A 14353-nucleotide genomic window follows, 5' to 3' on the forward strand; every position below is an offset into this window, starting at 1 on the left:
TGCTCTGGGAAAAAAAGGAAATACAGTTTTGAAGTTTGCATCAAAAATCTAGTTTGGGATACATTTTAACGCCATCTCTGTTTTTTCTTACTACAAATAATAATATACAGTAGTATTAATCTGACTTCAAAGTTTAATTCATAAAAAAAAATCATGTCATTTACCTGACACAGCCCCTTCCAAAAAAAATAAAAATAATGAAAAGGTTAAGACAGGTTACCTTTTGTCAGTATGCATCAATGATCCACCTTTCTAACCATAAGGTTTGATTGCAACCCAGCGGTCCCTCACCTTTTTTCCACCACACAACCATTTGTACAAGTAGATGATTTTCATCGTATGGCAATCACAAATAGCCTCGTATGTCTCAATGACAACTGCATTGCGGTGGACAATTTTGCACTTGAAATTCACATGTAGAATCCATACAGTCCATGCGATTTGCCTTCTCGTCGTGCAATCAGTGTTATTGGCTTGTCAATGAGCCGTGATCACTACACGAGCCATCTCATTTACTTACAAGCATTTCTGGTATTCCTCACATGTGCAAGAAGAAAGTATGATTGCGGTTTATTATTGCAGAATATTTAATTTATGTTTTTGATGCCATTTTGATTGTGTTGGTGCTTATAATACACTTCTTTGCATTCATACTTTTGGGAATATTCATTTTGTGAACTGTGTAAACATATTTACAGTATAATGGAATAATTCAAAATTTCAAATCAAACAAAATCTAGTCGTATTTTGTTTGAAAGTTTCTGGTGATGTATTTTTTTTTACTTTGTTTTGTTTCATGTTTTGTCATGTTTTCTTAGTGTCTCGTAAATGACGTCACGTTTCCATTTCAACCTGTTCTCGTCAGCCCTGTTCCCTGTGCCAACCAATCAAACCCCTCCAACTGCTTTTGCCACCACACCAAACATTTCCAATACAATGAAACATCATTAGCGATGACATTCCAAAATGTGTGGTGAAGTCAATGTTGTATAATATAACTTTTCATCGAAACAATGTATTCAGCCATACAGGGCATCATGGTTCTTGCTTGTGTAACGGCATGGCAAGGGTTAACTATGCTGTCAGGCAAGTGGTGTGTAAATGAGACAGATACAGTTTACGTAAGATACTACTTTTATTTTAATACCACCAAGTTTGCCTAAATCACTGACACCTCAGTTAAATGCGGCAGTCGCTAACTATTTTAAGACCTTATAAAACCGAAGTCAAGAGGCAAAAAGGTTCAGACATTGATAGAAGCCCCAACGAGTCGGGGGGGGGGGAAGAAAAGAAAATGAGTCCACCGTTATGATGAGCTTCCTCTTTATCCTCTGTCAAGCAGAAAATAGGTTCGAAGATGATCATGATGAACAGTGTCAAAATAACAGCCCAATTTGAAGCCCATCTCCATCTGTCACTTTGCTGGAGGTGATAAAATTGTGGGCATTCAGTGAAGCACGAAGATGGAGCTATTGATCTCCATGCAGTAGCAGCTGGTTTCCATTCAACTCCCCTAATTATTGGATCACACACTACAAGTGTGTAAGTGGCTGGAAAAAAGGCTGTCAAGATTTAGAACTGGAATTTTTTGGGGGGGATATATGTGTACTGTACCACAGGAAGACAGTGGACCTGGATATATATATATAGTGTGTGTGTGTGTTTGTGTGTGTACATATATGTATATATGTATATATATATGTATGTGTGTATCTATATATGCATGTGTGTATATAGATAGATAGATAGATAGATAGATAGATAGATAGATAGATAGATAGATAGATAGATAGATAGATAGATAGATAGATAGATAGATAGATAGATAGATAGATAGATAGATAGATAGATAGATAGATAGATAGATAGATAGATAGATAGAAAGATAGATAGATAGATATTTTATATTTTCTTAAACAATATAACAATAAGAAACATTAGTTTGTGGATATCAAATTTATGCAGTAATATGTCGATGATTTAGGTATGCAGGAGTAATTGGTTCACTATGTTTCTTTTATTGCCACATTAGTCCCCATTATGTACTTATTCATAATGACACAGCGTAATTAATTGCAAATTAATTTGCTCACCCCAATGCTAAATCGTATGGACCAGCGGGCACCAGCGGTTCAAGAACAATTGTTTATTAGCACAGACAACAATGATATCTTTACTCTGATGATGCTCCTAATTATGTCCACTTTGGAAGGTTTGATAGCCTCCCAGGAAGCCTGACGGCACATGCTGTATTGCATACGAAGGCTTACCAGGCTCAAAGCCTCCAGCGGGCTCCACAGAGTCTCTAAATCCTTGAGGTACCATCCAGTTGGCCAGATGTTCCACCTTGGAGCCGGAGGCCACGCCGGGCCCCATCTCGGATCGGTCGCTGTGCAGGAGGTTGAGCAGCGATGAGGCGTACTGCTGCCCGGTCAAGCTCAGGTCTTCCACCGAATACGTGGCGGATGGCAAGCCAGAGGTCTCCCCGGTCCTGCCGATGAACGGGTGCCAAGGCCCTGCGTGGTCGTCGGCGGGGCCGAAAGCCAAGTGGCGGCCTGCCACAGGCAGAGGCTCGGCCAGGTTGGTGTGGCAGGTGCTGCTCTCTTCTGATGGGAACAAGACGTCAAAAGGAACATGCTCATCTATCTATGCCAGCAATGTGCAGGGACAAGCAGAACAATAGCAAAGCATTCAAATAAACACCCCAGAAGTCAATTTGTGAGCGTCTCTGCCAACTGACCTGACTTGATATTTTTACGCATTTTCTTGGCCTTGGCAGCCGGCACGTTGTCCTTGGCGTCCTTGCTGAGAGCGCGGCTGAAATGGGCATCCACCATACTGCCGATGTCGCCCCGGAAGTACCTGAGGATCACGCTGCGGGAGTGGCCCTCCACCTTGACGGCCACCGGACTGTCCATGCCCTCCTCCATGGGTCAGTCGGCACTGAAAACCATACAGGACGAATGTGCAGGTGAACAATTTAATATTGATTTTGCAATGTCTTACTTGCTGCTACCCAACCATAACTGAGCCAAGGCACATATTTGACATTCAAAACAGGTATGTGGTAAACCACCAAACCAAAATATAATAAGTAGACACATGGTAATTATCTTCTTTAGAGCCTTTAGTTGTTCTACCTGTCAGTAAACATCGCTGACATAAATAGAAACATTATTTAGAGTAAATACATAATTCTCAGATCAGATGGGTAATTTACAACAAACAGCACACCACATGTGAATGTGCACACTGGATGTGAATCACTCTTACAAATGAGATGAACTGAAACGTTGAAAATGAGACGTGGTCACAAAATGGGTGAATTAGCAACTGCAACCCGTCCAGCGTTTGCCCCAAAGGCTCTTCCCGCAAAAAAATGGATTTGAAGAAATCTACTCGGAATCCGTGCAGACTTGATGGCCACCCTTTTAAAGATGGGCGCCCACTAAATTCATTGTCTATGTTAATGGAGCCAGCCTTAAAAAAAAAAAAAAAACATTTAATAACACCACCAATGCTCATAAGAAATCGTGCAATGATCTCTTTCTTCCATGTACTCTTATTTGTTATTCTTGAGTCAAGACAATAACCTCACCAAATCAAAACTTTGACAACAGCATGAATAAAGTTTTACTTTTGAAGGTAGGACGATTGAGTAAGCATGTAGAAATGGTCCCTTTTACCACTGTAGTTTTTAAACTGTACTTTTTGTTGTGTTCTATGTTTTAATTACAGAAAAGACATTTTTGAAGTCGACCTACCTGACCAAAAGCGAATACCAGGTGCGACGTTCACGTTGACTGCAAAGTTGATGTGTGTTACCTTCATGAGCCGCTGCCAAAATGTCAGGGAAAATTTCGTAGCTTCCCTTCCCGTTAACCTATCATTGATTGGGTTAAAAATAACAACAAGTTTTCTTTTTTTTTTTTGTTTGGTAGAAGACCAAATAATTCCTTCACCAATGAGATGGGAAATGCAAGCTTGTGCAAGGGTGTGTGAGACTCCTTGTGCATAGCTATGAGCAGAATGCTATCCAGCAAGTTCAGCCAGAATCACAGACTCGATGCAACTGAAGAAAAAAAAAAATCCCAGAACTTGTTATGTCTCTGCAAATACCCCTGCTGGAAAGTGATTAAAGCCAGAAAACCTTATAGTAATTTTTGGATAAGAAAGGGAAAACTCCTTCAAACCAGTCCGTAAACATGATTGAACTCGTTTTTGAGGCCTGCGTGTAACTTGTGTAAATATCGCAGTGTAGTTTGACATTGTCTCGTAAATAGCTTGCATTTTTGTCCATTTCTGTAAACAGAAGTTGTGAAACGATCAATAGTAAGTTGTTGTTGGTGTTCTTGTTTGGTTTTAGAGCGAGCTTGTCAGAGTCAAAAACCTAGTTCGTATGCAAAGAAATAATCAAAGTCAACGAATCATGTTCGTCAAGAATCCTGGAAAAAAAAAGGATGTTATACAAGTACCAGGGGACAGTTATTACATCAGAGGGAGAGAATGTCAGATGAGAGTAGGAGTTATGTTAATCAAGAATAAGGAGGAAATGGCTTTAGATAAGAGTCGGTAGGGGATTGTGATTGTTAGTTAAGAGAAAAATGATGTTCGATATGAATCAGGGAACAGTCATTGTGTGAGTCAAGGAAAAAGTATGGCAGAAAGGAATTAAGGAATGCGTTTTAAGTCATTAATTCAGGGGAAATATATGTCGGATAAGAATCTGATCATTACCGGTAGTCATGTATCTGGCTACAATTTTTCTTTTTTAGAATAATCAGAGACTAGGTGTGCCAGCCAAGAATAAATGCATTTTTATGACAACAGTCAAGAATCAGGGAAGTCAGTTCTTCAATTCTTCAAAAAAGACGATCAAAGCAGTTTACTGGCAATCCCAATTGAAGTTTATAACTAATACAAAATAACAAAAAGCACATGTTAGCTTTGATGTCTGCTAGCCTAATGCTAATGCTAACACGTCATGAAAAACACTATTGGCAAGCTAAATATTAGCAGTGTTCTATCCCTTTAATCATTTGAGTGTTTTAAGATGAGTGTGTCTGGCATCAGTGAATATATAATTTTTAAACAATAGGAAATTGAATAATAAGGTATGAGGTAGGCCTGCTTACGGCCGTTTGTGGTTTTCTGTGCTAATGTCGGTTTTCGAAGTGTTTCTGAGCGAGGAGGTGTTGACGGAGAAGCTGGAGTTAATAAGATTCTCCTTCCTGCTGGGACCACCCGCTGTCGCGCTCCAGTCTGAACACACAAAACACACCAAGTAAACCTCAATTAGGGCACCCAGGGCGGAAATGATTTCCTCCATGTAAAAGCCAGTACGGACCTGAACGCTTGGTGAGTCTTAAAGCGCCGCAACACAAATACATTCTCCATTGTTTCTGCACATTTTCTTTCATCAGACAGTGGAAGAGGAAAACAAAGAACCCTGCGGAAGAGAGAAAGAAAACTTTATAAAGCATCACACTAAGTGATTTTCTCTGAAGGTGTAGCGTGGGGGTCCCCAACAGTGTTGCCACAATCACTTTAAAAAATGAACTGATGATGACTTGACCTTAAAAGTTTTGAGCTATTTTAAAGCAGTCTGTTTTGACTTGACATATTTAACATATTTTATTAATATTCATCCTTTTTCTGGACGAGTCACTGTTTGTGAAGTTAGCTAAAATTGGCCAACAGTCAATTATGAAAAACACAAAAAGTGACAACACTTTGTGGAAACTGTCCTTTGGCATTTTATCAGTCTGTCTTTAAAATGAGTCTTTTTTTTTTTTTTAATCATTACCTTGCAAAGAGTTGAAGATGGTAAACAGGTACATCATGGTCTCTCTGGCTTCTCCAAAGGAGACTAAGCCTATGATCCAGGTGAGACCCAGCAGAACGGTGAGACTGGCCACTGCCCTCAAGTCCTTCATGGCACTACGACTGCTGGTTGACGACACCTTTTTGTTGCCGGACATCTTCCAGATCTTACGCAGAACCACCACGAAGATGGACACATTGCACAGCAGGACCAGCAGGACGAAAGCCAGCACCGTCACATAGAAGTAGGTGTCGTCCTTCATCCAGCAGCTAGATACAAAATCCCGACCGGGCGTCACGTTCTTTAAGGTGGGAGCATTATGTACAATCGAGAGTACCAAAGACTCAAATTGCACCTCAAAATATCAAAAGTACGGGTGGAACCAATGACAAAGAGGGTATTTTTTTTCTAAATGTATGAACGAAAAGAAAATTGGCTGCAGCAAAAAGGACATTTTGATCCAGAATGAGCACCAGCTGGTGTGCCTATCATTAGACATAAAAGTGTTTGCTATCATTTAATATGTTTGGCAAAAATCATAACCTTATGAAAGAATTGCTGTGTCGGCTGCTATATGACTTACAATTGGTTGGTAAATGTATCCTCCGCGGCAGGTGCCGTGGCCTGAACGTTCCCATAGGCGTTTTTATTTATAGCCAACACCAAGCTGACAATGACCAGAGGAACACCTGTAAGACACGGACACATTTCCTCAACCCTCCCATTTGGGAATGGTTTCATTCAGATGTAAGCTAGCGGACCGATCATCAGACGCTGAATCGGGACAATGTGAAAAGTTTGAATGCCTTGAGGGTATCAAATTGTCCATGGTTGACATTTCTACGACTTTTCCTTACCCCAGCCGACAGCGCAGAACTTAAGGATGTAGGCAGGCACGTAAGTGTTGAACACCTTGACCAGAGCGAAGTACATATGGACGGCCTCTAGGGCCATCCAGGCGAAGGAGGCCAGCAGGAAGTAGTGGAGCGCCACAGCGGTGATGATGCACAAGCTGTAGTCGGAAAAGGACGAGAGCCACGAGTCCAGTAGGAAAAGCAAATTCAGTCCCAGCAAGGCGGCCGACAGGTTGATGAGAATTTTCGACGGGTAGTCACGGCGAAGCTTTCTGAAATTAAGTGAATGTTAAATGCTAGGCACTAATGACCTCACTTGGGTTTTGAATTGGGATGACTCACTCAAAAGCAAGGTAAGTGAGGAGAGTGATTCCTAAAAAGATGGCAGATATGCCGCAACCAATGTATGAGATGATGGTTAAAATGTGACTGTCAGCCTCGCTGATAGGAGCTCTGGACACATCCTGGAATCCAGAAGAGAAATATAATTGATCCGTGTTAACTCCCTGTGTGGCCATAGACGCTTATTTGATCATCCCTGCCAAGAAATGCTTTCTTTCATAAAAACTTCACATCCAGTATGACTCACCAGCAGCAGAGCAAAATGTGTGAGGTGCTCACACAGACATGTGGTCTGATAAGGCGAAAGAGGCCGGGTTTCACAACCCACGTTGCTCCATCCACCCCGCCCACCTGACACACACAAATATTATCAGCGGGCGGACAAATCCCTGCACTTTGATTTGCTATTCCACCAGAAAGCTCCATTTATCTCACCGGAAACTTTTGACACCGAACACAAGCTCACCATTCTTTTGGAAATCCCAAAACACACATTGCACATTGTCATCATCCTAAAAAAAAAAAAGATTATTTTAGTCATCCTGAAATTTCTGAAAATCCCAATAGCACAAAGTTTTTATGAGTAGCACATTCAGTATGGGCTCACCTGTTTGGCTTTTTGATGACGTAGCGTGATGACCACTCTTTCGTCATTGATCAGGTTGCTAACGTGGCTGCCGTTGATGCTCGCGGAAATTATATAAGAGTTTAACATCAAGTTGCTGTGAGAAGTTGCATTGGCTGTTTGGGGGTCCTGTTGATGTTGCAAAAAAAAAAAAAAAAACGGTTACTGTCGCAATCTGTTCCCTTAGTGTGTTTAATATGAACCAAAACCTGAACTAAAAACCAAGGTACAACTGAACTCTGTTTTTATAACATAGCATTTAATCTTATTGTTACAACCTTCGTCCTAAGGGAAACCAATGTAGCCCATAAGGAAAAGAAATTTGGCAGAGCCATAAAGTATCACACAATGGAATGGAATTAAAGTCTTATTAAGGTCATTTGTACATAGCACACGAGAGATAAGAGTACAAAGTTCCATTTTAATGTAGGCTAATGATCATTGTCTAGAAATTAGGTCAAGCTAGCTGCTTGCTTACTTAGATAGCCTAACTACAAAAGGCTGTCTTGATTATTTCATGATGATGCAGCGATATTGTGTCATCACTTTTTAGAATGCTATAAAGAGAGGCAGGACAAAATCAACTTGGACAAAACAAGATTTCCATAAGCATACCTGGAAGAGATCTTGTGTTCCATAGAATTGAAACTGGACCCGGGTTTTATTTCTCTCTCCAGGTGAAAGGAAGTTGTAAAGAGTAGAGGGCAGCGATATGGTCGCATTTGCCTCGGAAATTGGTTTGCCCTCATAACTCTGGTTGACGAGTACCTGAAAAAAACAAAAATGATTCCTCATTAGAACTAGACATGTATACATTTGTAGTCAACTGTACCACATTCTCGGTTTTACATTTGGCTTCTGGATCGAAGACTTGGAGACGACTCTGAACGTGAGGCCGTTGAATCCCTCGCGATTCACGTCGATCATGGACAGAGCCACTGATGGGGCGGTCAAACTTAGCGATTCATTTGGAAATTCCATCTTGTTGCCCATTTTATCCGTCAAATTCAGGACACTGTTTTGGCAAAGGGAGGAACGAAAAAAAAAATACACCAAGTTGAGCGCACGGTTCACACCGTGCATCTATTCCCTTACCTGACAGCCACCGGGGCCATGTCCGTGCCAGAAATCAAGATGTCGGCGAAAACGTGAATAATGTTGTTGCCGAGTGCCGGCGTTACGGTGGTCACGTTTACCACCTGATTGAGTTTCTCCACCACCGTGTTGAGCTCGGAGGGTGGAAGCTGTGTGGCGTTGCCCAGTGTGGCGTTTATCAGGGCCTGGATTACATCCACGACTTCAGCAGCGTTTTCTGAAAAGTGCAAGTGATTTGACTCCAACTTGAAATTCCCAGTTTGCCCTGTTTGGAATGGAATCGTCTGACATGTAATTGCTCCTCTTACCAGTTGTGACGTTGAGATTTTCAAGGTCAGAAATGGAGCCCAGCGGACTGCAATTTTTCATATCTGGTTGGGCCCAGCTGGTTGTGTCATTTTCGAGGTGTAATTCGCTGAGAACAATCAGATGACGGACATTTTTTTTTCAGTTACTCGTCCAGGTTTAATATGTCACACTTATTTCACAAAGACGTAGATGAACTGCTCAAGCTATACCACGATTGAGGCATGTGTGCCGAGCAGAAGAACCGTCTCCAGGGAAATGAAATCTACTGACCCAGGTTGACAGCGTATGTATGAAGTAAATAGTCCCATACGAAAATAATTCTCGCCTTATTTCAGCATCATCCAAGATAAATGTTGGCAGAGATGACTAAACCCCACGTTGACGCTATAATCCCTGCCATAGTCTTTATTACTCCATTTTCTACATGATGATATATTTATAACTTTTAATATTTACCCAAGAGAAGGTGTATAAATGAAAGTCTCAATTGGATAGGAGATCCGCATAGCTAAAAAAAAAGGCTTTTTTGACTCGAGCAACCAGTTCAGGGTGCACATCGCTAGGACAGTTCACCCGAGTAGTATTGACAAAAAAGAAATGACCGAATATTTGTTAAACTAATAGTTGACATGAAGTCTTACCAGAGCCTGGAGGCTCGCTGCGAGCTTGGCTTTTGGCACTCCATAATCTGAGTTTGTAGAGCAGTGCTTTCAGGCCAAAAGTAATCCCCGTAGAGTGTCTCTGTCAAGTCCTCCAAACAATTTTGAGGATCTGAAAGAGAAAAGGAACACATTGTTACCATTTTACACAATAACTGCAGGGAAAACCTTAAAGTAAAATACCAACGTGTCAACATAATATTGTGAAGGAATAAATCTTGGCTTGTACTTTGCTTTTCCTTTGGCTCATTACTGGCAACATTTTATTTATGTTGCTCCTTGGGGTATTTTGCAGAAAGCATGTCGCCAAGGCGACCGGGAATTGTTTGTAATTGTGAAAAACAAAATGCATGCTAGTATCCACCTTGGAATAGATTTTTATAGATAGATTTTTATTTTATAGATTTATTTTACAGATATTTTTATTATTCACAATGGCAAAAAATGTGTTATTTTTGACCTTTGAGGTTCTAATTGTCACTTTGGAGGACAAAAGATGTTTGTGTACCTACATATTTGTTTGAGCGTCAGAGCTGTAGTTTGAATCACATCAGATCCAGTTTCATTCTTGGGCATCAACGTGGCTTTTATGAAAGACTTAATTTCCTCAACGGTGTTTGTGCTGTAATCCTGAACATGGAAGTCACACATGTACCTGTTGATGAAACACACAACACATCATTTTATATAAGGGGAAAACAGATTGAGCTGACAAAAGAGTCACCTACTGTCTGAGTCGCTCATGGAAGCGCTACGAGAAAGGAAAGCAGAGGGTTGTATTGATCAAAGATGAATATTTGAAAAGTACTCTAAGGCTGTTTATTCACACTCACCAGTTGAACGTCAACTCTCTCGGCATTCCTGTGGACACATAATCAATTCAGAAAAAGTCTTTTTATTCAATCTAAGCTCACGGATGAGTCATCATGACGCACCTCAATGCACCTTCCACGATGACGACATTCCATACGAGCGTAGTTCCTTTGGCTTCCAGCTTTTCTTTTAACTTTTGACACGGGAGAAGTCACTGAGTGCAAATTGCATCCAAATGCATTCCAACAGGTTTCTTTCTGATGTTCTTACCCACTGCTCGATGATTTTCTCTGGTTTTGTGGCGGTCCCGTTGAAATTCAATTCGAGCTTGACCCTCAGATACACATCTGCTTCGACTGAAGGGCCATAGAAAATAATAACCCTTAGATACATAAGTGGGTCTAAAACGGTTAATGGTTAAAACCCTAACCTGAGATTAAAACCCTAGTTTGAAACCCTAACCCTAGTTTGAACTCCTAACCCTAGTTTTAAACCCTAGTTTGAAACCCAAACCCTAGTATGAACTCTGCTCGCTTACCAAATGACTCAGAGGTTGGGGCTTGCGTTGTCACAAGTGATGATGATGACTCTATATAAAAAGATAAAGTGACAGAGTTGGCATATGACAATCTACACACATTGATGTGTCAATAATCATGAAGTCGAGTCAATATTTGATAGAGACCAATATTAACGCGATACTAAGGGCTGTTTATGACTTCCAACTCACCCACAGGCAGCACACGGATGCTGTTGGGTTCCGCCGTCAGGAGGAACTCGCCATTGGAGAAAGTCCATTTCAGCTTTTTGGAAATGTTAGCCTGAACCGCTTGGACACTTGCAGCAGGATCCACCACGATGTTGACTTCTGAGCTAAAACTTAATTTGAAACATGCTCTACATATTAAACGGAGAAACATGACACAGTCACAAAGAATATTTCATTTCAACTGACAGCGGTGTCTTGAGGTACAAGTGCAACGGAGTGAACACAAACGGTGCAGCAGCACATGTGTACACGACAAAATAAGAGTACTCACAGTAATGTATTCTTTACCCGACTGAGAATTAGTGGTGAACTGATGAGCTGAGAGGAGCTGAGACATCTCAGTCATGGTGATTTTAATTATGAGTGTCGAGTTAAACTCATATCTCAAGGCGCCACTGTATTTTTATTTTGGAAAATTCAACTCACCATTTGGTACAAGCAGTGGGTGACACAGTGATGGATTCCTGGAAAAATCCGATATATATTAAAAAAAACAGTTTTGGGGTACATTACATTTTCTTTACACAAAATTCTAATCTAAATAATAATAGATAATGCTAATTGTAATTGAGGTCCGAGTAGTTCCTTTTTATTTGCATTTTCACCACTGCCACAACCACAATAGAAGTTGTGCTTTATTAAAAGATAGATAGATGATCATCAAGATGGTCGCTTCCTACAGCTTATTTCTGTACCTGAGGTCGTTGCACGTTGCATGTGGAACTGCTTGGAAACAGAGATGACACAATTAAATTCTGTACCGTGTGACTCCCTTTCGGCAAGTCCCGTTCAATCTCAGGGAAAAGTTACCTGCTAGGTGAGACTACAGACACGCTGCTGATGGAAACGCCAAAAGGGAAAATGCTTTCCAACTGATAAGAGACAGCGGCAAATGTTAATTTGACAGATATTTTCCACATAACACGACTATTTCCTTCATACCCAATTTCTGGTGATATTCGTTAGCGACCCGGAACAATTTCCTTGCTGGTTTGTCTGGCTGAGGGACGACTCCATTTTGATTTTGAAAAATGACCATGCTATAAAAAACAGCAACAAAAAAGTGCATTAAAATAAACCATTCAGCTTTAAATTATGCCAATGACACATTAGATATTTTTTCTGGATTTTTTTTTTCTTCATAAACATTTTAATGTGTCTCGGTAGTAACACTGACCTATATGAAACAAATACTGTTGTTTATCTTCTTACCACAGCGCAGGTTGTAATCTTCCTCCGCTAGGCATTCATGTTTCCACTGGCGCAGGTCCCAGCTCACAACATCTCCATCCGCACATGTCCGCTTCCTCAGCTCCTCCTCGCTCCATTCGCTGGCCCACATCCTGAACTGGCTGATCTCCCCAAAGAGGTTGTTCCCGTTCTCTACTTGGACGGCGCCACTGGCATCCACATAGTGAGATACCCCCAAAGTCAGGGTGCCGTTCTCAGCCAAATGCTGTTGTGCGTTTTCTAAAAAGACCTCACTGCGCATGGTTCCGTTCAGAAAGACCCGTAGCCGACTGGACCTCCCGGACCAGGTGAGGCAGACTGAAAACCATTGGTGCACCTTTAATTGTAAATCTAGACTCCATTCTTGTCCGAAGAGCAAAACCACCAGCTGTGACCCGGTGCCCTTCAGGCCCAACTCCACATGTTGACTTCCCGGAGCTTTGTAGATAAAAGCAGTCCATTCTGTGTTGTAGGAGTGTCTCAGTAGCATGCATACGCTCAGGTTCTGCAATGGGGGCACCACTGTGTCAGGATGCAGCTGCCACACGCATGGACGATTTCTGAAGTGGACCTTCTTGCCCCACAGGCTGCTGCTGCTCGAAGCTGATGCAAACACAGATCAATTTCTAGTCAATTTACAGGCGTACGTTTTCACAACACATGTTGTTAAATGGATGCAAGATCCGTCTAGAATTAAAATGCGTTTATTCTTTAAAAAAAAAAAGCTATTTCAAGAAGGACTTACGTGAAGCCAGGAGACAAACTGAGAGGAGCAAGTAAGCGGTCAAGGAAGATAAACTTGTCACAGAGTTCATCGCAGCTGAAAATCTGGCACATCCGAAGCGATCAAACGATCTGTTACAACCCAACCAAAGTGATAAATTCAATTTTCTATAATAAACCCAAATTAGTGTTTGAAACCCTTAGCATTGTTGTCCACTTACCACTCCGGCCTCGTTTGAAGTCAAATTTGTTTAACAAGTTTTTGAGCAAATTGAACCGGTCGATTTTCACATGAAGGAGGAGTGTTAGCTGTGCATAAGACGTCACCCCCCGCACCCTCTATTATTGAGCTTCTGGAGTTATTCATTAAACTCCAGCAATAAGCATAACCAGCAAGACGGATAACAGTAAAGCCTGTGGACTTGTTCACTCTGGTCATCATAAAACTTTGCAAACAGCCAATGTAATTTTCTGCTGCCTCGCAGTTATTGTCAAACAATGACTTATCAAACAAATCTAATCGGGCCTTCTGTGTCGTCGTCTGCGTTTGCCTTTTTTGTGACTTTGACTTTACATTGTGTATAAGTAAAGCAGTATCAACATTGTTCTAATCAATACACTCAAAAGGACTCTATTGCGCTAATGCCAGCTACTGCTCATATAACGTAAATAACGATTTTCGGCCTGTCCATTATTTTGATTGATGTTAGCGAGGAAGTGATTTCTTATGGGTGCAAGTGTCAGACACATCCTCCCCCCTTCCACTTTTATGGCACACCTGTAGATCAGATTGCAGGTGGACTCTTTGTGTTACATAATTGATGCTTGTTTGCTGAGTTGTTTGTTCCAAATCCATACCGTGCCTCGCTTCCAGGTCTGCGAAAAGTGACCAGGCAGACTGTATCCCCCTGTTGATCATTGTTTTTCTGCGGCTCTTGAGTCTATTCCATTTTATTGCCGCCCTTGGAAAAATGACAATAACGACATTCTGATTCTAAGTAGCCTTTTGTGCCTGAGCTGGGACATTCAGGCATGAAATGCAACTGTTGTATTCTGACGGGGATTTTGCATTTATTATCTTCTCATGTTCGCTTTGAAGTATTTGCTTTC

The 14353-nt window shown here is 41.2% G+C and overlaps 2 protein-coding genes across 6 annotated transcripts; both read right to left on the reverse strand.

Annotated features, from left to right (window-relative positions):
• Positions 1–1995: 1995 nt before the first annotated feature.
• vgll1l (vestigial like family member 1-like) lies at positions 1996–4024 on the reverse strand. The gene is made up of 3 exons (XM_088396832.1): positions 3765–4024; positions 2741–2943; positions 1996–2606 (listed from the first exon to the last, which is right to left on the reverse strand). Exons 2-3 carry the CDS (start codon positions 2928–2930, stop codon positions 2191–2193), a joined length of 606 nt encoding a protein of 201 aa, XP_088252958.1. The 5' UTR covers positions 2931–2943; positions 3765–4024; the 3' UTR covers positions 1996–2190.
• Positions 4025–4884: 860 nt separating this feature from the next.
• On the reverse strand, positions 4885–14307 carry adgrg4a (adhesion G protein-coupled receptor G4a). Of its 5 annotated transcripts, none has more exons than XM_088396516.1 (28): positions 14102–14267; positions 13266–13375; positions 12503–13123; positions 12233–12330; positions 12101–12162; positions 11986–12016; positions 11717–11754; positions 11252–11400; positions 11060–11110; positions 10792–10877; positions 10644–10714; positions 10542–10569; positions 10437–10459; positions 10221–10363; positions 9691–9820; positions 9049–9155; positions 8741–8957; positions 8495–8660; positions 8261–8413; positions 7628–7774; positions 7487–7532; positions 7268–7371; positions 7021–7142; positions 6682–6950; positions 6408–6513; positions 5807–6093; positions 5348–5449; positions 4885–5262 (listed from the first exon to the last, which is right to left on the reverse strand). In XM_088396516.1, exons 2-28 carry the CDS (start codon positions 13333–13335, stop codon positions 5132–5134), a joined length of 3558 nt encoding a protein of 1185 aa, XP_088252642.1. In that variant the 5' UTR covers positions 13336–13375; positions 14102–14267; the 3' UTR covers positions 4885–5131. The 5 variants fall into 5 exon arrangements, with proteins under 5 accessions (XP_088252642.1, XP_088252651.1, XP_088252657.1 ...); XM_088396525.1 differs by having other exon boundaries at positions 13266–13348; positions 14102–14249; XM_088396531.1 differs by lacking the exon at positions 14102–14267 and adding an exon at positions 13465–13906 and having other exon boundaries at positions 11986–12013.
• Positions 14308–14353: the final 46 nt, after the last annotated feature.

The sequence above is a fragment of the Syngnathus floridae genome, chromosome 1 (assembly GCF_059516105.1).
Source record: "Syngnathus floridae isolate MCC-2025c chromosome 1, RoL_Sflo_1.0, whole genome shotgun sequence".
Taxonomy (NCBI): domain Eukaryota; kingdom Metazoa; phylum Chordata; class Actinopteri; order Syngnathiformes; family Syngnathidae; genus Syngnathus; species Syngnathus floridae.

Coding starts and splice junctions, on each gene's coding strand:
- vgll1l (XM_088396832.1), bottom strand. CDS start 2,930: ATGGAGGAGGGCATGGACAGTCCGGTGGCCGTCAAGGTGGAGGGCCAC. Junction 2,607..2,740: donor GCGTAAAAATATCAAGTCAG/GTCAGTTGGCAG, acceptor TGTTCCCATCAG/AAGAGAGCAGCACCTGCCAC.
- adgrg4a (XM_088396516.1), bottom strand. CDS start 13,335: ATGAACTCTGTGACAAGTTTATCTTCCTTGACCGCTTACTTGCTCCTC. Junction 7,775..8,260: donor GAACACAAGATCTCTTCCAG/GTATGCTTATGG, acceptor CAACATCAACAG/GACCCCCAAACAGCCAATGC. Junction 6,951..7,020: donor CTCACTTACCTTGCTTTTGA/GTGAGTCATCCC, acceptor ACTTAATTTCAG/AAAGCTTCGCCGTGACTACC.